Source organism: Orbicella franksi, chromosome 2, assembly GCF_964199315.1.
Source record: "Orbicella franksi chromosome 2, jaOrbFran1.1, whole genome shotgun sequence".
Classification (NCBI taxonomy): domain Eukaryota; kingdom Metazoa; phylum Cnidaria; class Anthozoa; order Scleractinia; family Merulinidae; genus Orbicella; species Orbicella franksi.
Window position 1 is genome coordinate 9,081,931 of NC_138146.1, and position 23,949 is coordinate 9,105,879.

At 38.9% G+C, this 23,949-nt stretch overlaps 2 protein-coding genes and 1 pseudogene across 3 annotated transcripts; 2 read left to right on the forward strand and 1 right to left on the reverse strand.

Moving 5' to 3' along the window:
* Positions 1-560: 560 nt before the first annotated feature.
* On the reverse strand, positions 561-6,146 carry LOC145477955 (stimulator of interferon genes protein 2-like). 2 transcript variants are annotated; one of them, XR_014048170.1, is made up of 3 exons: positions 5,069-6,146; positions 2,172-3,175; positions 561-1,737 (listed from the first exon to the last, which is right to left on the reverse strand). XR_014048170.1 is itself a non-coding variant. In XM_081455832.1 (2 exons), the coding sequence occupies exons 1-2, from the start codon at positions 6,053-6,055 to the stop codon at positions 3,011-3,013; spliced, it is 1,152 nt and encodes a 383-aa protein (XP_081311958.1). In that variant the 5' UTR covers positions 6,056-6,146; the 3' UTR covers positions 1,747-3,010. The 2 variants fall into 2 exon arrangements, 1 of the variants encoding a protein (XP_081311958.1); XM_081455832.1 differs by lacking the exon at positions 561-1,737 and having other exon boundaries at positions 1,747-3,175.
* A 1,161-nt stretch (positions 6,147-7,307) lies between these two features.
* On the forward strand, positions 7,308-23,882 carry LOC145477960 (uncharacterized). Its single transcript, XM_081455841.1, has 2 exons — positions 7,308-7,767; positions 17,684-23,882. Exons 1-2 carry the CDS (start codon positions 7,342-7,344, stop codon positions 19,241-19,243), a joined length of 1,986 nt encoding a protein of 661 aa, XP_081311967.1. The 5' UTR covers positions 7,308-7,341; the 3' UTR covers positions 19,244-23,882.
* On the forward strand, positions 9,788-10,383 carry LOC145468090 (uncharacterized; annotated as a pseudogene).
* Positions 23,883-23,949: the final 67 nt, after the last annotated feature.

A 23,949-nucleotide genomic window follows, 5' to 3' on the forward strand; every position in this document is an offset into this window, starting at 1 on the left:
AGAAACTTAATTTTAATTTTCTTGTGGCGAGATATTATATATGGTCGTGTAGGACACGCAACTTGCCCCCTGAAATGAAACATTTCTCTGTCTTTCTGGCATGTTACAACAGCCTCAAAACTGGAGCAGCGTCAAATGATAATCTTTAGAAATCTAAGTGGGTGATAATAATAATTAAACGTATTTACCAACAAGCAACTGTATAAAAAAAAAAAAAAAAAATGAAGAAAACCCTAAGGCTAACACTGTGCACGGATATTATTGTACTGTAGGTCAACCTTAACAAGTGTTACACTTGTCAGTATTGTAAGTAACGTGTATTGTATGTAAGTAGTAAGTAGTCTTTTTAATTAATTAATTAATTAATTAATTGATTAATACAATGTAACTTATTGTAGTGTAAGTAATGTAAGTAATTGTATTGTTAGTAATTATCCAGTAAGTGATGTAGGTAATTATCCCATAAGTAATGTAAGTAGTTGAACTGTAAGTTGTTTTTTTTCCCTGTGTTTTGCAATAAAAAAAAAAAATAAAAAAAAAAATAATAAAAAAAAAACTTTGGTGATCCAACGAGATGCATTGCTGTACGTCCTGGTGGTATAACCTTCGATCTTATAAAATGCCTAACTGAAGATCGGTATTAGATCTCATCAAAGATATTTAGTTTACACCCTTACGTCGATGGCGTGGACGAACTCTCCTGACGCTTTGTGGGGCAATGGATAGGATAAGCCGATCAGGACCAAGAAGCCGCCAGAAAGTGAATACAAGGGGACGAAAATCACTGATAGAAGAACAACAAAAGGGAAACAAATGAGAACCCGCTAAAAAGTAGGGGTGTCGAATGGTACCCAGAAAATCGTGGATCTCGGAAATTTTTGATCCGATCTCGAAATCTCGGAAGCTTTTCTGACGAGTCACGAAGTCTCGTTTTTCATGTGTTTCTTTCGGTCTCGGAGTCTCGAATTTTTTTCGCAAGGTCTCGGAGTCTCGGATTTGCTTTTTTAGCAGAGGTTCTCCGGGGAGGTATCGGGTTGAGCGAGTAGAGTCTGTGTTGCTGAGATTACGCATGGCGTTTACGCAAACTGCGGCAAATACGGAACTTTTGCTTTTCTTTAATTTTGCTTCTCGAACGTAGCTCGAAAGTAGCTGAAAGTTGGGTCGTGATAGGCCGTAAAAAGGTCGAAATGTTAACACATAACTAAATAGTTAGCGTTTATCTGTGACTGCTATTTTGGTAGTTCAAATAAACTACAAGTTATTGATTGTATAATAGTTTTGACTACTCCCCTAAATGAGATCCAGTTTCAAGCGACCAAGAGCGCACGAATCTCACGTCTCGGGCTCGGAGTTTTGCATAATTAAGGTCTCGGGCTCGGTTTTCTCTGCACTGAGTCTCGGGCTCGGATTTTCCGAAATCGTGTAAGTCTCGGTCTCGAATTTTTAAACAACGGTCTCGGCGTCTCGGCAAGTCTCGGATTTTACCATTCGCCACCCCTAAAAGTGATTTTATTATTTCATTACGCATCCAGTATTACGCTCAGCTTTGTTGATCGGATGAGAAGGGACATTTACATCGTCGTAATGTCTCGGACAAGGATTTAATTCGTAGTTTAGTTTCTATGGTGTCACATCTTCTCATGTATTCTCTCACCGTTGAGTTTTGCATTATTTCTTCACAATGCCAGTGGGCTTTAACTTCTGCCTCTCTAGCTCCATACACGAATGACATATGACCTAGGGATTAAAAAACTCAGTTTAGTGGCATCAAAATTGCCACTGTTTACTGACGATCCATTTTTCAAGTTGAGTCGTGGGTATTACTACTGGGAGTCAAAATCCATGACAGTTCAATTTGCCAGCTGAATTATTTAACTGGAGGTTCTGCAAATATGCTACAAAAGAGTTCAGCTGTTGAATCACTGGCTGAATATAAAGGCTTTATGTTTGATCTCAGTACACAATACATCAGCAAATTGTTTGACACGAAAAGTTTGTCATGAACATGACTGTATAATTAACAAACGCTGAGTACCACATTTTCTTTTGTCACTGTTAAAGCTCTGACACCCTGAACTTTAATTTTGAATGAGATTCTAAACTGTACATCATCTATAACCAATCATTTAATAATGAATTGTTTATTAGAAAATGTCTGTAATGTCACTCACTCACTGCCCTCAAGTGGCCCATCAGACTGGCACTCATCTTCAGCTTCTGCAGCATGAAGCAAATGGGAGTATTTCTACTCCCCCCTGGATGGGATGCTAGACCATTGCAGGGTTCCCTTCCAGCACTAAATTAGCTGGTGCCCATCTATACACCTGGGTGGAGGGAGGCACTGTGAGTGTACAGTGTCTCCCCAAGAGCACAGAGCAATATCCCTGGCCATTACTTGAACCTGGACTGCTTGATCCCAAGTGGAGTGCACCAACCATGAAGCCACTGCACCTCCCTTGTTGCCTTGCACCTGGTTCCCATCATTCTGTCCAAAGTCTTTTTTGTTTTCTTTTTTTTGTTGGTGACACATCCCTTGCCTCCACTTGACATGGCCTACATGTTAAAATATCTCAAAACTAGGGTTTAACACCTAATACAGCTTGGCAGACTACCATAGGGGATCAAATTATCATCAGAGTAAAAAAACCAACTACTAAAATGTGTTGGAGACTAATATGTAGTCAGATGATTAAACATTGTGTCTCAGGTGACTTGAGAGAAAGATTGTTATTAGACAGCATAACTTCTTGTTACCAGAAAGCAGTTGAGACACCTAAATTGGTTTACAATCTAACACACAGGAAACACACCCTGTTATGCAAACACAAGAAGAGCGAGTTTGGGAGATCTTGGGAGAACTTGAAACCTGCGGTTCTCCCAAACTTACAAAAAATATCTAACATTAGTTTTGGCTTTGAAAACAAACAGTTCTTCTGTCCATATCTGGTTTTGTAAGTGAATGTGTCCATTTGCCTTGGAACAGTGCTGATAGAGTGTTACTTATATCAGTTCAAGTATGTTCATCGAACTTTACACTGGTGGCATCATGAATCCCAACCAAAACATCTGCTATTTTGTTGGTCTGATTTCCTGAAATTGGCACCAATTCATACTTGTTGATACATTCAGGGCAAGCATCTAGAATTTCTTTCAGTTTTCGTATGAACAGCACCACCTTCAAATAAAAGAAAAAGTAATTTTGATTTGCTGATGATCACAATATTAGAGATATCCTGACTAGTATTAACCTGGAGAAACAATAATGATAGAAATTAATGCAGGTGCATTGTTAAGTACACTGCTGACTGCTGTATTAATTTTTAAATCTGTCATCTTCATTACATTATGTACAGTGCAACTAAATGAACCAGGCTGGTTCAAACAAAATTAACCAATCCTAAATTAAGAACAAAGGATGGCAACCTTTTCTTCAGTGAACAAACAGTAGTTCTAGAACAAAAATTTGAAACCCAACAAAGTTACAAATGTTGCACACTTCCTAGGAAATGAAGAATTTTTTTGATTGGTTGGTTGGTTGTCTTGCTAATTAATTTTTAAGAGGTTTTCAATAGCTTTGGTTTGGCTATCAAAACAAAATTTCCGGCTAAATTTCTTGAGTGAAATTAGTTATGGTAATTTGCCAAAAAGGACGGAATCGATCTAATTCTACAGTGTGTGTAAAGCATATACAGTATATAAGTTCAAGTAAAACAAATCTGCATGCTTAATAATTATGTTTATAATTATGCTTGGTTAAAATTTTGTTCTTGAACTATTGTCTGCAGGCTTCAAGGTCATTAATCAGTTTGTGGAAAACATCACCATCCATTTTTCTCAATATTCTATGTCTTGATAGGTCTATTTTTCTATGGTCCAGTTCAAGTAGTCGCATTGTAAAAGTTGAAACAATACGTAAATTGGTACCTTTTAGGGGAGAGAATAAATTGAGCCATCACTGACTGCCCAGCCCAGAAAATGACATTAATTTCAGGGACTCTTTAAGACTTTTAGACAGCCATACAGTCACTTTTAATTAGTGTCAAGTTTTCCCTCTGGGTAAGGCCGGGAGTAGAAAGGCCACTTCATCACTACAAGGAAAACAGTCACAGGGAGTACTCCCTTATGTGGGCTGTACTAGTATGGGTATGTCCGGACCCAGAGGGTATGGTTTTTAGCTGTTTTGGTCATAAATAGGTTATTAATTTTGGTCATTGTGGTCTCAAATAGAGTATGGTTTTTGCACTATTGTCTTGAATTCATTGTTTTTAAAAGAAGCTAATTTTTCATCACCATCGATAAGACGATCAACAAAAGCCCTCCATAATGTCTTTTAAACACAGGTTTGAACTAGGTAACCCTGAGACAAGTCTGAAACAAAGCATTGATTTAAGGGTTGATAATTTTTAGAGGACCCTCCTGAAAACCACCTCTAGGTGATTGGAGGCCTCCTCTTAAAATATTAGTTTATCATTATCATTATCATTATCATTATCATTATCATTATCATTATCATTATCATTATCATTATCATTATCATTATCATTATCATTATCATTATCATTATCATTATCATTATCATTATCATTATCATTATCATTATCATTATTAGGTCTTAAATAGGGTATCAAATTTTTGGTCAGGTCATAAATAAAAAACATTCACCAACCCCTAATAAAGACATAATAAAGACATCATTATCACTCCAACATTACTTACCCAAGGCATGTGCCTCTAGGGGGTGGGAATTTTATGTCAGAGGTGTGTGGAGGGGATTTGAACAAGTTTGACTAGTGAAAATTTAATCACTTTTATATTGTAATGGTAAGCTTACATAAAGGCAATACTTGGGACAGAATGAAAGCGCTAGAGGATGACTTTTTTTTCTTTTCCACTAATCTTTTTTGCCATGTATATCTAGGATGTAGTGCGATCCAAAGATGGGACATTTGAACACCATTTTTAAAGGGAATATTTACACCAATATTTTTAACATGTCAAATGCCAGGGGGGGGGAAGGTGGATTAGCCAGGGGGGATATGTTGAAGATTAGAATTGACGAAGACATTACCTGATTATCGAGTTCTTGACGAGTCAGGGGAGCATCTACATGCATGGACATATCATACAGGGACGCAAGAGGAGTGGCATACTCGAGGATAAAGTAATATTCCTTCATTCCCCCATCAGGGTTGGGCATCTCTATACGGTGCACTGCATGCTTGTAAGATCGCGCCTGTATACCGGCCCTATTTCTTAAATACTCTGGGAGGTTACCGGCGCATTTCACCCTCTCATCTGCCTGCGCAATTTCATCATACGCGTAGCAGGTTTTAGGCAGCAAGATGAAAAGCTTTCTCTTTGTTATCTTATAACGAAATTTATCTGATTTTGAGATCTGATCGTCAAGTTTTGGAAGCACCAGCTTCAGGTAGCCAAAATAATAACTCCAAGCCAGTCCATCAGCAACATTCTTGTTTTCTTTTTCGTTTATCTCCGATATTTCTACAGGAGACAGTTCTCGAGCACCAACAAGGAAAACCAACTGTGGAACCAAAAGGCAGTTCAGTGCAAATAACATGACATAGTCTGGGTGGGAAAAGGCTTCATAATGTTCGTTCAAAGCAAAGCACATGCACATTAACAAAGCGGCAACAACGGCCACTGCTAAAATAGCGCGACAATATCCGAATGCGAAATTGAGCACTTTCCAACACTTTCCTTGGTATCTCGTCTCCTTGTGTTGAATCTCTTCAGCTACCAGGCAAACTCTCCGCAGAAGCTCCCCCAAAACTGCACTAAGAGTAAGCAAGGCAGCTGCGAAGACCAGAAAAAGAATTCCTTCCTTGCCCCCTCTCTTCCTCACCGATGATAACACAAGCACAACTGCTGAAATAATGGCCACAACCCACGAGGCAATCACTGCCGCTCCTCCACGAGGCTTAGAAAGTGGCCCAAATCCGTTATTTTCCTGTTGAGCTACGTTGGCGTCTGGAGGCATGGCAGATATTCGGCAAGTTGTGGTTACAGCAAATTCGAGGAACTCTCTGAGGAGCATTTTTTTTAGGTGTCAAATTAGGTAACACGGTCAAGCCCCTTGAGGAAAATGCACCTATAAATTTGGCGCCAACAATGGTCGCATGTGCATTGTATGCGGTTAGTACTTTATGTAAGACTACGTATAATGTCCCGAGAATATGGCTGTAGCTCTAGTATACCCCTGTAAACCCCTGTAGCTCTAGTATACCTCTGTAAACCCTTGTATAACCCTATAAACCCTTCTATACTCCTGTAAACCCTTGTATACCCCTGTAAACCTTTGTAAACCCTTGTATACCCTTGTATACCCCTATAAACCCTTGTATACCCCTGTAAACCCCTGGATACCCCTGTAAATACTCCTGTAAACTCTTGTATACCCCTGTAAACCCCTGCATACCCATGTAAACCCTTGTATACCCCTATAGACCCTTGCATACCCCTGTAAACCCCTGGATACCCCTGTAAACCCTTGTATACCTTTGTATACGCCTGTAAACCCTTGTATACTCCTGTGAAACCTTGTATACTCCTGTAAACTCTTGTATACCCCTGTAAACCCCTGTATACCCTTGTAAACCCTTATATACCCCTGTAAACCCTTGCATACCCCTGTAAGCCTTTGTATACCCCTGTAAACCCTTGTACACCCCTGTATACCCCGTAAACTCTTGTTTACCCCCGTAAAGCCTTGTATACCCTTGTTGTACAAGGGTTTACAGGAGTATACAGGGATTTACAGGGGTATATAAGGGTTTACTGGGGTATACAGGAATATACAGGAATTTACAGGGGTATACAAGCGTTTACAGGGGTATACAGGGGTTTATAGTGGTAAGCAAGGGCTTACAGGGGTATACAGACGGCTACAGGGGTATACAAGGGTTTACAGGGGTTTACAGGGGTATACAAGGGTTTACAGGGGCTTACAGGGGTATACAGGGGTTTACAGGGGTATACAAGGGTAAACAAAGCTTTACATGGGTTTACAGGGGTATACAAGAGTATACAGGGGTTTACATGGGTGTACACCGATGTACAGGGGTATACAAGGGTAAACAAAGGTTTACAGGGGTATACAAGGTTTTACAGGGTATACAAGGGCTTACAGGGGTGTACAAGGGATTACAGGGGCTTACAGGGACTTACACGGGTATGCAAGGGGTTACAGGGGCTTACAGAGGTATACAAGACTTCAAGGGGTATATTAGAGCTTCAGCCATATCCTCGGGACATTATACGTAGTCTTACATAAAGTACTAACCTTGTGTGCACACGCCATGTTTGAAGCTCTGGCTGATAGAAATGGAAAATGGGGAAATTAAAACAACCGTTGATGTTATAGTTATAAGTGATGATGAAGATTCTGAAGACAAGCATCCTTTAGACCTCTGCCGAGTTGAGGACAATAGTTTAAAGAACCCTGTGATTGTCATTGAAGAGGATGACACTGTGAACGAAGAAACGCCGGCGGTTGAAGTTTCCGATGCTAGCAAACCCGATAAAAAATCTCAAGCTTCGAGCTCAGTCAGATGTGTATATAGTCCGTCGGGCAAGTATAAAGTCTCGAAAGATGGTATTAAGAAACTGAAGGCTATGGTTAAATTAAGAAAGTTGGACTTGAAGCACCGCACGAGACTGTTCAACATCAAAACTGAAGATAATGGAGCTTGTATTGACAAGAGATCTTCAGCTTGTAGTGCATCAGAAGCCAGGGATTTGAAGTTACAGGTGATTAATTTAATTTAACTGTAGGCGTTGTTGCATGGACACTAGAGTAAATCATGGTTTTATCAGTACACTCTATCTGACATTTTTGGTACCGTGTATTTGCATGTGTCATGCAATCCAGGGTCGACCTTAGAGTAATGGGTTATTCTAGAAAATATCCATACCATACCACGGGCGGCATCTTAGAATTCCGAGGGAGAGGGGGGTTTCTTGGACTGGAATTCGGAAGGCATTGCAGGGGTAATACAGTTTGGAATTCGAAACACATGGGGGTTTCAGCTCTGAATTTCCAGAGGTGGAAGACAGCGAAAGCTCAAAAGCTTCCCTTGTAATCGCTGATCTGATAATTTTTCCAGCTTGTAGCATGAACTGATTGCAGAAGCAGGATAAAGATCGATCAGGCAGGTGTTAATGTTCATGCGGTGAAGTGAGCAGATGGGTTGTGCAGCAAGCTCCACATTGAAGAGGCCTTAAAGTTGATAAATTAGTTGATAGATACAAGTCTGTGTTTCTTTCCAATCTAAAATTGTCGAGCGACGATCTTGTTGCGTGCGAAAAACACGCATCAGTCTCTCGTTTCCAAAAGGAATGCCTGACATATTTGTAGGTTGCGTTATGTTAAGTGGTCAGCAGTTGCTCAATGAATGAAATTTTCAATATAGTGGGTGACGGCCCGCACATCATGAACTTTACATTTGCATTCCACTGGTATCAATATGATCTACCCTCCTGAATATATGAAGCTAATGAACTGAAAACAAAAAGTTTATTTGGTGGTAAGCAACTTAAAGGTAAAACTTAGAAGGGAAAGGCAGGGTGTACTTTATTAAATGTTTATAACAAATTTGAGTTGCTTGTTTGCTTGACTGAAAATTGTGAGCAGAATTTTCTTCAAGGAGGGAAAAGGTGCAAGTTTCCCGTCTATCAGACGTTTTAGCAGTCAAACAGGAATTCCAAAGGGTCTGAGAAAAAATCAGAAATCCCAGAGGGAAGGAGGGTTTAATGACTCGAAGGGCATGGGGGGTAAACCAGTTTGGAATTTCCGAAGGCGAGGGGGGGTTTACAGGGGATTCATTAAGATTTCTGACAGGAGGGCATATGGATTTAGCAGCCGGGCACATAAATGGGAAGGGCTGATGGCCCTTCCCCTCCTATGGGTCTGGACATGCTCCCATGGCAAATTTTAAAAATCTTACAGCTGTAGAGTTCTGTTTTTCTGCCTTTTGAGGCATAACATTAACCCAACATCCTTCAGTTGCCAAAAAGTAATCATTCTTTAGATTTGAATCATAATTCGATGCCATTAATCAAGCAATAAAACGAAAAAAAATTTCACCTTGCCTCGCCCCCAGCTTTCACATGTCCTTGTTTTTTTTCTGCTCCATTCTCGACGGACTAAAAGAAAAATATGGTTTGCTCGTAGTATATCTAAAACTCAACTTTTCGAACAATAAATTAGCAATTGACCGCACAAGCAGCAGCATGTCTGTGTCTGTGAATAATATTCAAGCTTATATTTCCGTGCGAACTGGTTTCTTGTTCACATAAAACTGAAACTTGAAACTCATGCAACAGGGAAGAAATTGGTCATGTGCTAGGCAACCAGTTAAAAAGTTGAACCGATTGTTCAATCCTTTCTTCAAATTTTGTGTAAAATTGAAAAGGTTTATTTATATAAAATAATTTGAAATGATTTGGACCTTTGCTATAAATTCGCCTTGAACAAGAGAGTTCGATTTTTACACGTGTGTAATATATTCGTAACCGGAAGTTGTGTTAAGCTGTTGTATTACCCAAGATGCTTAGAGAATAAAGTTGTTGTGTTGAGCAAGCCTCGTCAACTTGTGTTGTTATGTCACCGAGCCATACTTTTGCTAGTATGTTTCATTTTGGTGACGAGGATGGGATACTCTACATGCATGAAGACGCATGAGAAATCCAGTGAAGTTTTGATTTTCTCTGTGTGAGGAAAAAGGTTTGTTTTCGACTGAGGCAACTTGATCAAAGGTTGAGCACGTGCTATCAAAATGGCGGGAATTGGATTGTTTGGTCGTGTCGGCGAGTTCAGCCCTGAGCGAGAGACTTTTCGTTCCTATGTGGAAAGAATGGAAATGTTCTTCATGGCAAATAATATCATAGAAGAAACAGGCGAGGGTAAAGAGGAGGCCAATCTCGCAGTTGCAAATAGAAAACATGCTATCTTTCTGACTGAGATTGGACCCGAAGCATATTCTACCCTGAGCAATCTGCTGGCACCAGTGAAACCAAAAGACACTCCTTTTGCGGACATTGTCAAAGCATTGGAGAAACATTACAATCCAGCGCCATTGGAGATAGCAGAGAGTTTTCATTTTGGAACTCGCTATCAAAAACAAGACGAATCCATCAGTGACTTTATTGTGGCCTTGAAGAAGTTATCGATTCATTGTAACTATGGAGAGTTTCTCAACTGAGCTCTGAGAGACTGTTTTGTGTGCGGATTGAACAATCCCAAAATACAGAATAAACTTTTGAACACCGAGGATCTTTCTTTTGAGAAAGCGTGCCAGATTGCAAAGTCAATGGAAATGGCAGAGAAGAACACCCAAGAATTCCGTCCTGTCAGTGCAAGTGATGACAGCCAAGCCATAGTAAATAAACTGGGAACTGTAAACACTAAGGAACCCTCATGTTACTGGTGTGGTGGTAAGCATGCTGCACCTAAGTGTAAATTTAAGTTAGCAAAATGCTACAAATGTAGCAAAGTAGGTCACCTCTCATCAGTTTGTCACAGTAAAGATGTTGAGTCTAGCATGAAAACAAAACAACCAGGAGCTAAAGGTACAGTTCATAGTGTCTTAGAATCAAACACAGAAGGTTATGATGATAATGATGAGTTAGGTATTTATTCCATGTATGCAGTTGGTACAGATAATCCTACCAACAAAAGTTATACTGTAGAAATGACCATAAATGGTTCACCATGTGCAATGGAAGTAGACACTGCAGCTGATTACTCAATAATGAGTAAGAGCACACATTCTCAGAAATTCAGTAATTTTCCACTTCGTCCGTCAAAAGTTGAATTGAAAACCTATACGGGTGAAACCCTTACAGTGTGTGGTGAAATGCTGTGTGATGTAGTGTACAAGGGCCATGAATATACGTTGCCAATTATTGTAGCTGATTATGAGAAGAAGCCTACTTTGCTGGGAAGAAATTGGTTAAACCATATAAGGCTTGAGTGGGGTGAAATATTCAGTTTAACAAGATCCGAGGTGGAAAGTGCCAAAAGTCAACTTGATGGATTACTAGTTAAACACAGTGAGTTGTTCAAAGATAGCTATGAGGGCATGAAAGGGTTGGAAGGACACATCACCATGAAAGATGGTGCAAAGCCCATATTTATTAAGCCACATAGGGTTCCATATGCACTAAAAGATGAAGTTGAAAAGGAGTTGGATAAATTAGAGAAAAATGGGGTAATCGTCAAAACTGACAGATCAGACTGGGCAAGCCCAATAGTAGTTGTGCCAAAGGCTGAGAAATCGGTTAGAATTTGTGGGGACTACAAAGTAACCATCAACTCAGCTGTTGAAGATGAGTAGTATCCCCTTCCCACCCAACAGGACTTGTATGCTGGCCTCTCGGGATCAAAATTTTTCAGCAAACTTGATTTGTCGCATGCATATGCTCAGCTAAGTGTTGATAAAGCAAGTCGTGAGTACCTGACAATTAGCACACACAAGGGACTCTATTCCTACACCAAATTACCATATGGGGTTAAATCAGCACCTAAAATATTCCAAGCTAAAATGGATATGATTTTGCAAGGAGTAGAAAAATGTGTGTGTAAGCAGGATGACATTCTTATTGGTGGTGTCAGTTGGCAGGAGAATATCAAAATCCTGGCTGAGGTATTGGAGAGGTTGCATAAATATAACCTGCATTTGAAGATGGCAAAGTGTGAATTTCTGAAGAGGGAAGTTGTCTATTTGGGTTTGAAGATAGATGCTGAAGGTTTGCATCCAGTTGAGGAAAAAAGTAGATGCTGTAAAAAGGGCACCAGTACCACAAAACATCAGTGAGTTGAGATCTTTTTTGGGCATGGTCCAGTACTATCACCCATTTCTACCAGGTTTAGCAACCACACTAGCACCATTACTTGAGCTCCTCAAAAAGGGTGTCCAGTGGACATGGACAAAAGAGTGTCAGCAAGTATACGAAGCTTGTAAACAAGGTCTCACCAGTGATGCACTGTTGGTGCATTATGATGGGGACCGTGAACTGAGACTTGCTTGTGATGTGTCCAGCTATGGAATTGGAGCAGTTATTAGCCATGTGATGGATGAGGGCCAGGAGAGGCCAATAGCCTATGCCTCTCAGACACTGAGTTCAAGTGAAAGGAACTATGCACAAATTGAGCGTGAAGCATTATCAATTGTTTTTGGTGTAAAAAAATTTCACCAGTTTTTGTATGGACGTAAATTTACCCTGATCACTGATCACAAACCATTGTTGGCAATTTTCAATCCAAAATCCGCTATCCCCACACTAGCAGCAGCTCGAATGCAGAGGTGTGCTCTAGTACTTTCGGCGTATGACTATGAGATTGAATACAAAAGATCTGAAGACCATGCCAACTGTGATGCTCTCTCAAGGCTACCACATGAGGACTCCACAGTGGGAAGTGAGGGTGTGGTCTACAGTGTGAGTGTAATTGATGATGATTTTCCAATCACTGCAGAAGATATAGGAAAGGCAACCCTTGTAGATCCTGTACTTGGTAAGGTACATCAATTTGTGATGTCAGGTTGGCCAGAAGGGTGTCCTGATGAGACCCTCAAACCCTATCATAATAGAAGAAATGAGCTGTCCTGTGAACAGGATTGTGTCCTTTGGGGCTCTAGGGTGATTATTCCACCAATCTTTAGAGCCAAAATGCTGGGGCAGTTGCATTGGGAACACCCTGGTATATGTGGTATGAAAGCAATTGCTCGTACATGCATGTGGTGGCCAAAAATGGATCAGGAAATCTAGGAAGCAGTGAGAATATGTACAGTATGCCAAAATGTTAGAAATGCCCCACCCAGTGCACCTGTGATCCCATGGAAGTGGCCAACTAGACCATTTCAACGGATCCATATTGATTTCTGTCAGAAGGGTAATGATTACTTCCTTGTAGTAATCGATAGCCACTCAAAGTGGATTGAAGTGAAACATATGAGCTCTACAACTACTGAACGGACTATTGATGAGCTCTGTTTAATTTTTGTTACTCATGGTTTACCTGAAGAGGTGGTGTCTGAAAACGGACCACAGTTTACGTCCATTGAATTTGCTGAATTCATGTGCAAAAACGGCATCAAGCACACGTTGGTTCCACCCTATCACCCTCAATCTAATGGGGCAGCGGAGAGGTCTGTGAGAGTTGTTAAGGATGCTTTAGTTAAACAAGTGCTTGAGGGTAAAAAGGGCATCTCTATGAAACACAGACTTGCTAATTTTCTATTTCGGTATCGCACAGCCCCTCACAGTACAACTGGTGTGACCCCCGCTGAGTTGATGGTGAAGCATTGCCTAAGAACAAGATTAAGTCTGATTAAGCCTAATCTGGCACATGTTGTAGAGAATAAGCAAGAGAAACAGAAAATGTTTAAGGATTTGAAATGTAAGAGGGAAAGATCCTTTGTAAGAAATGACAGGGTGCGGGTACGAAACTCGAGGGCTAATTCTAAGACTGATGAGTGGATTCCAGGCACTATAATTAAAGTTTGTGGGCCCAGAACCTATGTAGTTAGGACAGGACACAAAACCAGATATGTGCACACTGATCACATGATAAGAGCACATGATAATGTACCAGATGATGTCAGTGAGCCAGATGTCGTGGTGCCTGAATCAAGTGGTCAGAAAATAAATGATGATAATGTGAATCCTCTCAATAGTACTTCTGAACCACATGTAGATCTGCCTGAAAACGAGGATACTGTTGTATCGCCTTTAGTTGTAAGTAGTCCACCTACAGTTTTGCGAAGATCTCAAAGGATTAGAAAACCAGTTGTCTTGGGTATAAGTGCATCCTGAAAATCTGGGGGAAAGCAGTGTAATATATTCGTAACCGGAAGTTGTGTTAAGCTGTTGTATTACCCAAGATGCTTAGAGAATAAAGTTGTTGTGTTGAGCAAGCCCCGTCAACTTGTGTTGTTATGTCACCGAGCCATACTTTTGCTAGTATGTTTCAACATGTTAAACATTGTTGTTTACAAATCACCTGTACTACGATAATAAGCTTATAATTAATCGGGTCTTTGAAAATATTTCACTCTTCACTGAACATGAATAACAATTGTTCGTTGCCTTCTTTTTTTGAACAAAAAATCTAGAACATTTTGTCTATACAAAATATTTTGAAATGTTTCGATTCTATACATGAAATCGCCTTGAACAAGAGAGTTTGATATCTGCATGTGTTAGACAATGCTTAATCATATTTAAAAATCTTGACACTACAATATTAAACTTAACTGGGTGTTGAAAAGATTTCACTCTTCACTGAGCATGAAGTTAGCCATTCAACATTCCGAAAAGAAATGGTTAAATCACTACTTACCTCTTGACTTTTTCTCAGGTGGAGGTCGAACAGGAAAATATTGCGCGATCGTTCTTTCGCCGGTAGCCATCGTAATTCTGGGAGATTTCAAGATGGGTTTTCATGTAGACCGTCAATCAATTTTCCTTTTGCAATGAATCATGGGGTGATACATGAGCAGTGTCAAGGAAGGAATAAGACAAGGAGATTTTCTTTTTTTAAAATGAATTTCAGTTTTATTTTTGGGAAGGCACATGCAGAAATCAAAGAAAAGCAACTTGCATTCAAGTTTTATTAACAAAAGCTGCACTGAAAGCCCAGAGTTGAACAGCCAGGCAAAGTTGTGCTCACAGACAGTCAATTTGCCCGGTGCCCGGCCCTTAATGAATCCACTGAGTTTAAAATGTTCATGCCATCCATGGTAGGGTATGGATATTTTCTGGAATCACCCAATGTTCAGATGGAGATGGCTGCAGATTTTAAACAATATTGGATGAAGTTTTTTGTGACATCTAGAATAATCAAAGGAGAAATAAGTGTTATTATAATTATCAGTCAAGGCTGAGGCTGATAACAATCAGCCAGACCTTGATGATATCTTACAGGAGGATTGGTGGGGGGACTTCTATGTGAAAAGGTTGGGGATGCTAATCGTCTCATTCAGGGGTAAACAAAAAGTGGATTTTGGTCTCACTTCAGGTGTTCAGGACAAAATGCCACTATTGTTAGCTGTCAAGCTATCTTTTAGGGTTGCAGGTGAAGAAAAAAAAATGTTTGTTTTAAAGTAGAATCTTCTAGGGGCCAAATAAAATCCAGATGGGCCTCCTTTAGGGGGTGTGATTCCTATTTTTCCAGTGAGCATCTCCCACCTTTTTACATTGGAGTTCCCTGCCCTTGGGGATGATATATTCTGGATAGATGAAGAAATGAATTAAATAGTTACTTTGTTATACATTGCTGCAAAGAACTTATAGATTATAACTTACATTGAGCAGAAAGTGGAACCAGGTTATTCTGAACACTAAATGAATTTTTTTCAACTGTTGCTAAAATGTCTAATCTTTCTGTCACTTGTTTTGATTATGTCGTCAGATATTTTTGTTTACTTTTGACTGTTTCTGTATTAAGTTGCACAGTTAATATTGCTGTACCTAAACACCTGGAAGAATATATTACATACATCCTATAATAGAAACCCAGAGAGTTCTTTGTTGCAAGAAATTGGCTATTGATCAATTGAGCAACTGGAAAAAAATTCTTCTGCATTATCTTGAACCCATTGGGGGTAAATTTATCTTATGTTGCAATTTTGATTTGAAGAAATTGCCTGTAAAGCTTCCAGCATTTTACGAACAATACTTAAAAAGTTTTGCAAAATTCTCCATAGCAAATCACATAAGTTTACAAGGTCAAAATAGACAAGATCTTTTAAAGGCTATCATGCGGAACAATAAAAATATTTATATCAGAGGCAAATCTGTGTATTCTAGAAATCTTGCAGAAAAAGGAATTCCCAGAATGGGGGATCTAATCTCCAATAACAATGAATTTATTGTCAAAAGTAATTACAAGTTGAGAGAACTAAACATCTCGCCGTTATGACTTATGTCTGTAATCGATGCCTTACCAGCTGAATGGCGTGAATCATTAACCATGTCTGCTTCTATAGTTGATGAGCTTTTCAGTTGACATAATGAAATTGAGTTAAGTTTTAATGGGAAAAATGTTTTAATAGAAACAGTGGTTTCAAAGACTGTCTATAAGGAACTTTGAAATAGAGGCATCAATCCACCAACTGTCCAACTGAATTTTAATGTCCTTTTTGTCAATGACATTTTAGAATGGAAAGAGATTTACAGGTTGCCATTTAGCACTTCCTTGGACACAAAATTGTGGGAATTTCAGTATGAATTACTTAACAGGTGTCTTGTAACAAATTCTTTTCTAAGCAAAATTACAGGTATTTTACCATCTCTGATGTGTTCCTTTTGTGGTGAAATGAGCGAAATCCTTGGAGCACTTTTATTTCTTGTCACTATTTTAAGAATTTCTGGGCTGAGGTTATAAAATGGCTTGATAATCAAGGAGTTGAGATAGAACACATTTCTGTCAAAGATATACTGTTTGGCATTCTAAGGTGTGAGGACGAGTTTGTTAATCATACTTTAATAATTGAAGGCTTTCGTGCAAAAAGGGCGTATATAGCATTTTAGGCCGATTTTTATTTTTTGCGGGATCAAGCTAATTTTTGGCAGACTGACTTGTTTTGACATGAAAGGTATCGTTGCGTAATTGTTTTTGTTGATTTGCACTTCGTTTTCGAGAAATAACGTATGCAAAAAACTCAGTTTTCTGAGTGGCATCTTTTGGAGCGAATCCTTCGAAGGTGGATTTTGACTTGGCGCAAACTTAAACGGTTACTTTTAGCAGCTTTGACGGCACATTTTTTAAATTTAAATAGATGTTTTGATTTTTGAAAGAAGTAGAGATATAGACCGGAAAAAAAATTGACCGACCTCTTATCGAACCAGTGTCACAACAAAACAAACTCGAATCCAGCCCTTCAGCGCCTTATTCGCTTGCGCCAACAAAGCAACAGTAAGAGAATTGCGTAATTATATGAATAATAAAACTAGTGGCAAATACCACGCTTCGGTGACTTCATTGTTTAGCAAAACAAGAGGTTTCTTGTGTTTTCCGCTCAACAAAAGATCTCCAAAAGATACCCTTGGAAAACTGAGTTTTTTATGTAGTATACGTTATTTCTCAAAAACGAAGCGTAAATCAACAAAAGCAATTACGCAACAATGCTTTTCATGTCAAAACAAGTCAGTCTGCCAAAAATTAGCTTGATCCTGCAAAAAATAACAATCGGCCCAAATGCTATATACGCCATTTTTGCACAAAAGCCTTCAATTGATAAGCAGTATAATTTATATTCTTGTAGATGGAACAAATTTCTTCCTTCAATTAAAGTATTTAATTCCAAAATTAAAATAATTCACCAGCTTGAGACAATGATCGCAAAATCAAATAATAAATTAAAAGCTCAATATGAAAAGGGGCAAGTACAAAAACAAATAGACTGATATAGAATCTCGTGTTGTTGCTGTGCTGAACTAGTATTATATCTAAAAGTAGAAGAGAGTTAAGAGGAACTGAGGTGTGTGTGCATGTAAATTTATGAGTTACCATGTCTGTTTATAAAAAAATGTAAGTGACCTCAAATCAAGAAAAAATAATAAAATACAAAAAAGAAGAAAAAGAATGATACAAATAATAATTATATTGTTGGAAATGTAATTAACTCATTGTAAACACTGATATTGATATTGCTGTTTTTAGGTGAAGACAGAAAGAGATGATGAGTCCAAAAGTGGACAATCCCGGACACCAGAAATGGGAATTTTTGAGCTAGTAGAAAAAAAGTTCAATCATGAAAAACCAAACATAAAATCAGAGTTAAACAACATGGCATCGTCTGATTCAAATTGTATAAAGAACCATCGTCACGAATGTAATTCCAACAACAAACGGTCCAAAAAGATGCCTCCATCATCGCCTTCTTTAAAACAGAGTACACTAAGTGCAGAGAGTTTCTCACCAAAGAAGAGGCCTATGTTGCATTCATACCCAAAACAGGAACAGTCTTTACATTATACCACACCTCTATCCTGTAGAGTTCCTTTGAGAAAATCAGAACTTGATGGAAGAAGCAAGGAGGAAGGCCTTATCAAACGCTTCACTGAAAACCAAATGAATACCATTCAATCTCTAAAGGAGGAGAATTTCCATGAGTCCGTCTTAGCTACTGTTGCTAGTTTTATGCACCATCACCGTAAGCCTCCACCTGATCTTTTGTTTTATCTGCTCAATAATATTCTACTATCAAAGCAAAGTAAATGTGGTACAGAGTGTATACGAATTCTAAGGCAAATTCAAGTCTTACATCCTGTTGTAGCAATGGAGATGATACGCCAGAAAATCACATGGGAATTTGTTTCGATGGTGGTGAAGCTATCAGGATGTGGACAGGTTCACAAAGCCTATTCTTGCCTTGAGGTAAATGCATCAATGGCTTTGTCTTTCCTTGTCAGTGTAATGGAGGAGGAAGTTAAGATAAAGAAGTTCAGCCTTGTGAAGACGAATGCAAACAGGCTTCTGTCTGTAAGCAATCAATCAAGTCACATTCATGATGTGCTCAACTGGATTGGACAGTCATTAGCGCGTCACAAAGGAGAGCGATTAGATCAAAACTGTGGGCAGAATTTTTGCCCTCTGTATTTGCTACAGAGAATTCTTACGTTGTCACTTTTGGTCAGTGACCGACTGGAGGATAGTGCAACTAGAATAGCAGATGATTTGGTTGTGGTTTATGTGGAGCAGCAGTCCATTACACACAAGACTCTACTCCTGCAGTCTGTCCAGTCCCATCTTCTGAAGACAAAGCTAATTGAAGTCATTGTAACTAACTGTTGTCCACTTGATGGTGATCAGTTGAAAGTTGAGGGCATTTCTAGAGTAGGGTTGAGACATATTGTCTTTACTGACTTCAGGCGTTCCCCACCAGCAAATTCATCCTCAATTCATGGCCTCGACAATGACCTGTCTGGTAACACTGTTGCTAACACCACCAACTGTGAAGAGTTTGTTATGCTGCTAGCATATTGGCTGCAAAGCTTTGTCTTTTGTCGCAAGAGGTCTCTTATGAAAACCACTTCATCTGATTTGCTGCAAAACTTGTCAATAGATGATGTAGACGTTTTGAATGAGATTGATGACGAAGTTCTGATGCTGAGGGTACGCCTAGAGTCCTTATGCAACCCTTTGCCTCTGTCCTCAAGAAGCTACCAGTTGTTGGAATTAATTTCATCACTAAAAAGCTTTGCTCTAATGCTCCCGTAGTTGACAGCTGAAGTGAAGCCTTATCTTTTTAGCAGCTCTAGCTTGCTGATTTGTTCTGCGAAGATTTATGTGCAGTGTTGCCTAGTAAGCATATTATAAGTTGAAAGGAGTAAAGTTTAAATGTATGAGCCTTGTGTTTCTGTTAGAAGATTAAAAAATATGACAGCATTTTAGGCTACCTGCAGTTAAGTTAGAGTAAAAAGATTGAAGTCTGGTATTATTATATCAAATATTATTAATAATTATAATAGAATAGATTGCTTATGTATTAGATGTATTAGATTACCTCCAGGTGGGGAGGACTCCCACATGTCATTGACAGGGTTGCTTACAAGTTGTGTCTTTTAGTCACCTAAAATGAGCACTGTTTGAGCTGGCAAACATATGACAATTGATCAGTAGTTGTTGTGTTGGTAATGGTACTTCATGAAGCAGAATGACAGATGTTATCCAGGGATTTACGTAGAAAGTGTCAAATTTAGTATTGAACATTTAATTTGTTATTCAGAGGCAAGGATTTATTCTGGACACATGCACAAGTTATCTCCTCACATCTGATTGGTTCATAAACAATGGAATTGAGTCATGCTTGGGAGCCAGTACATACAATAGTAATGCTAATGAGAAGTACCACCTCTATTGCAGCATTTTCATGGCTGACCATAAACTTTTCAAAGCAAAATTTCATGCAAAAATCACAAGCTCGCTTTTAATGTTTCACAAACAATGGAATTAACTGGGCTAATGTGACAGCTTGCCCATTCTCTGAGTCATGAAACCATCCCTTTAAAATTTCTGCTCAACTAAGCCAATTTTATGTGGGAGTCCACTTTACATATATTGTTGGCCTATTACTGTAGTTGCAGTTATTTGGCTGGTACAGACCCAAGTGGCACTGCAAATCATCTTGGCAAGCAATAGTAATTGAAAGTGCTCTGTGAGCAAAAAGAATTTGGTTAATTTTTCAAGTACAGGCATCCTTCAGCAATCTCCGAGAATACTGAGTGAATATTGGGTACTAGATAAGAAGAAACCTTGTACTGAAGGCCAAAATTTATTCTTCTAGCTATTGAAAAGAACAGTTGTGCAGGGAAATAAATTATGTGGATGTAGAAAATTATGTAAAGTATAATAACATGTATCTATTCATTGTTACAGTTACAGTTACTATTGATATCTTCTGTTTGTTACACCTAGAGCAAGGTTATAATTTCATAAACAGAGACAACTGCTAAGCTTGTAATCCTGTTTTGTTAGGTGCATCATAGAACAGGTGGTTTTTGGCACTGATATTGAAAGAAAAAGAATTACTAAGGAATACTTCATTTGAACAAATGCATTTATGTAAAAATGAGACTATTTTGAATTTTATTTAAGAGATGCTGTACATAACAGTTTTTGGAAAATACAATTTAAAGGAAAAGATGCAGCTGTAGTTCCTCTTTTTAATTTAATAAGTGGTCAGAAGCTAGGAGTATAAGTACTTCCTCTAACATGACTATCTGGGCGAAGGTAGATCTGAACAGAACTGTTGTTGACTGATGTTTCAACAATCTAAAGGGAAGTCATCTTCAGAGTCAAGTGAAAAGTGTTTTCAGGTGTTATTTTTGTGTCATGAATAAGTTGTTTCACTTTGTATGACAACAACACAACAACACAAAACAATGCTTTATTTATTCTAGACTCTTAATACACATTTGTAAAGAAAATCTTCGGTTATTGACTTCTGTTGAGTGGCTTTTGTTCTAAGTTGGTGTACCAGCTTTCCAAAGTCTGTCGCTGAAAATAGTTTGTATAGCATGTTAAGTATTGAGCACAGTCTCAGTAAATTCTGTGGTCTGTAAGCTGATGATGTTCAGAATGTGATTGTTAACTTCACAATTTCTTGTTGCTTGTTTGTGTTCAGTTAGTCTCACGCTACTTAAGAGTTCTGCCAGTCTTGCTGATTTACAACGCCAGGCAGTCTTAACATTTGATCTTTTAAACTGCTCGTGGCTGTTGTTGAGTTCATGCCTGTCTTAAACTTTGGTCAGTTAATGTTGTAATGTAGTTATAGGTCTGTGGGCTGTATGTGTGTTGTAGGGCTTTGACTCTAACTAGTCTTACAGCCAAATCAGTTTCAACTGACCTCACTTTTAACACCAACTGACAAAGTTAACTCTTTTTCACTACACTCTAAAGAGGATTTCTGCTCAGGCTTTCCAAACATTAGTCAAAAACTGATCTTTTCACAACTGTGCTCACCCAGATGATCACACTAGACAAAGTATATTCTTGACTGTTAAAATATCTACTAACCAGCTTTTGAGTTCGTGGCAATAGAAATATATTTAAAAAATATAAGACACCTTTTCTCTATGAAATTATACATGGTATAGGAGCCATATTATTATATGGCTAGCTCCGTGAGCTGGCAAGATGAAGCAAATCCTGTGCTGTGATTGGCTACTTGAGCGGGCAAGATGGAGCTATCTTGCCCGCTTGGGACTACCCGCCTTGTCCTTCGAGAAAAATTAATTTTCCCTGAAAGCCATATAATAAATTCTTTATTGACCAAGCTTCTTCGGTCAAGATGGCTGGATATTGGACTCGTTCTTTTTTTGCGAGTTTATGGACCTTGACTCCATCTTGGTCCATAAACTCACAAAAAAAGAACTTGGCCAATATCCAGCCATCTTGACCTCACAATTGGTCAATAACCCATATAGCTGAACCTGTGAGCAAGCAGTCTAAGCAGTTCCACCAGATCTTTCAGGAAAGTTTTCTTAATGGCCACCCATGTAGCCTGACTGCTACTTTTGTTTGACTACATAATGGTCAAGACCAAGATGTTTAATTTAATTGGACATCTCATATTATTCTCATACAAACTATCATGCTACTAGATGAATGAGATGTAGAGTACTCCTGGGTACTTGGTTTAAGATATCTTTTCAGTAGGCTGTCAATAGTTTTCAGCCCTTTCCATCACTTATACAATGATTCAATACTACCACTCTCTGTGATATGGTCCCCATAATGTTATTGCACAAATGCCCAATCATTAAAAAAAAGTTGTGGTGGTCCTTTTTACTGCAGAGTGCTCCATTGGGATGGTTTAGGAGGCTGAAGTATGCTAAACCTCTAACCCTCTCCTTGTGGTGCTATTCTCTTTAGAACAATGGCATTTGGTCTAAATGTAAGTGCAGATTAGTTAGCATTAATGCTGACTACATATTGGGTGGAAGATACATTTTATACAGGATCACACAAACACTGAGTGCTTTTCCTTTTGGTATAACACAACGTGTAAGACACAAGCACTCTGGCATCTTTAGCATGTTACACTTCATTCTCGTCTCCAGAGCCATGTGGGTTTATATGTCGTAGGATACCACTCTTATTGTGTTGTTCCAGAAAATATCCATACCCCTCCCATGGAAGGTTTTTAAGCTTGAATCCCCCACCCCCTTGGGAATTCAGATTTAGCAACATACTTTCCTTTAAAAATTCTGGTCTTTAATACCCCTCCCCTGGCAATTTCCATTACCGGTAGTATTCCTTGGGGTGGGTATGGATATTTTCTGGAGCTGCACATTTTGACCTGGGACAGCAGTTACTTTTTGAGTAGTGCTACTTCTCCCTTTTTAGTGCAGAGAATGCGTCTGTCACATGACTTTGTATCTTTTGGAATTACCCCTAGCTTGGTTCAACAATGTCCCCCTCATCTGCTGTTTTCAAACTGCAATAGTGTGTTTGCCAGGGTTCAAACAAAGAGTGGAAATGCATTCTTCTCCTTAACGGCTTCTTTCTACCAAACACTAAAAGTTAACACCAAAGCTGGCAACAGAATAAAGAACATACAATTCCGACATGCAGTCCACAGACCTATAACTACATTACAACACTAGTTAACACCAAAGCTGGCAAAGTAGTCGACACCTAATATGTAGTTGACACTAATACTCACTAATCTGCATTTGCATTTAGACCAAATTACCTTTGTTCTAAAGAGAATCGTACCACAAGGAGAGCAAGGGGCTTTCTGAAATTTATAGCTTCCGTGGCAGATCTAGGGGAGGGGCCTGGGGGGCCTGCCCCCCCCCCCCCCTATTTTGGGTAATCATATGACAGAGTGGCAACATTGAAGCATGAAAGCTGTTGGAAAGTGCTGGAATCTGTTGCTAGCCACCTTTAAGTGGTTAAAAGACAAGGACACCCTAACAGGACTTGAAACCAGATTTCTTACTTAGCTTCCAGTTATCCAAAGGGTGGATGATGCTATCCACCAGATAAAACATTGTCCAGTGGACAGGATTGTTTGCTTTGTCAACAGTTATCTACTGGATAGTATCATTCAGCCTTTGAGCAACTGGCTTAAAAACCAATTACAGAAAACACTGCTCTCACTCTTGATACAAATAGCTATATAAGAACACAAAACAAGGGTAGCAAATATCAGCTCTATCACTGTCAAACATATGGCCCTTGGAGTCTCAATTCAATTTAGAAATGTAGGTTTTTGGGGAAAACTTGAAAAGCTGGTTAAAAAAACCCCAATGAATCAAGGATGAGGGGCAACAAAATTAAACTTATTGATGGGCCACATCATTCACATTTTGGTGAGGGGTGAGTGCTGTCTCCTCAGTGCCATCAAATCGAGTAAAACAAAACAAAACAAAACAAAAAAAACAAAAAAAAAACAAAAAACACTTTCCTTTATGACA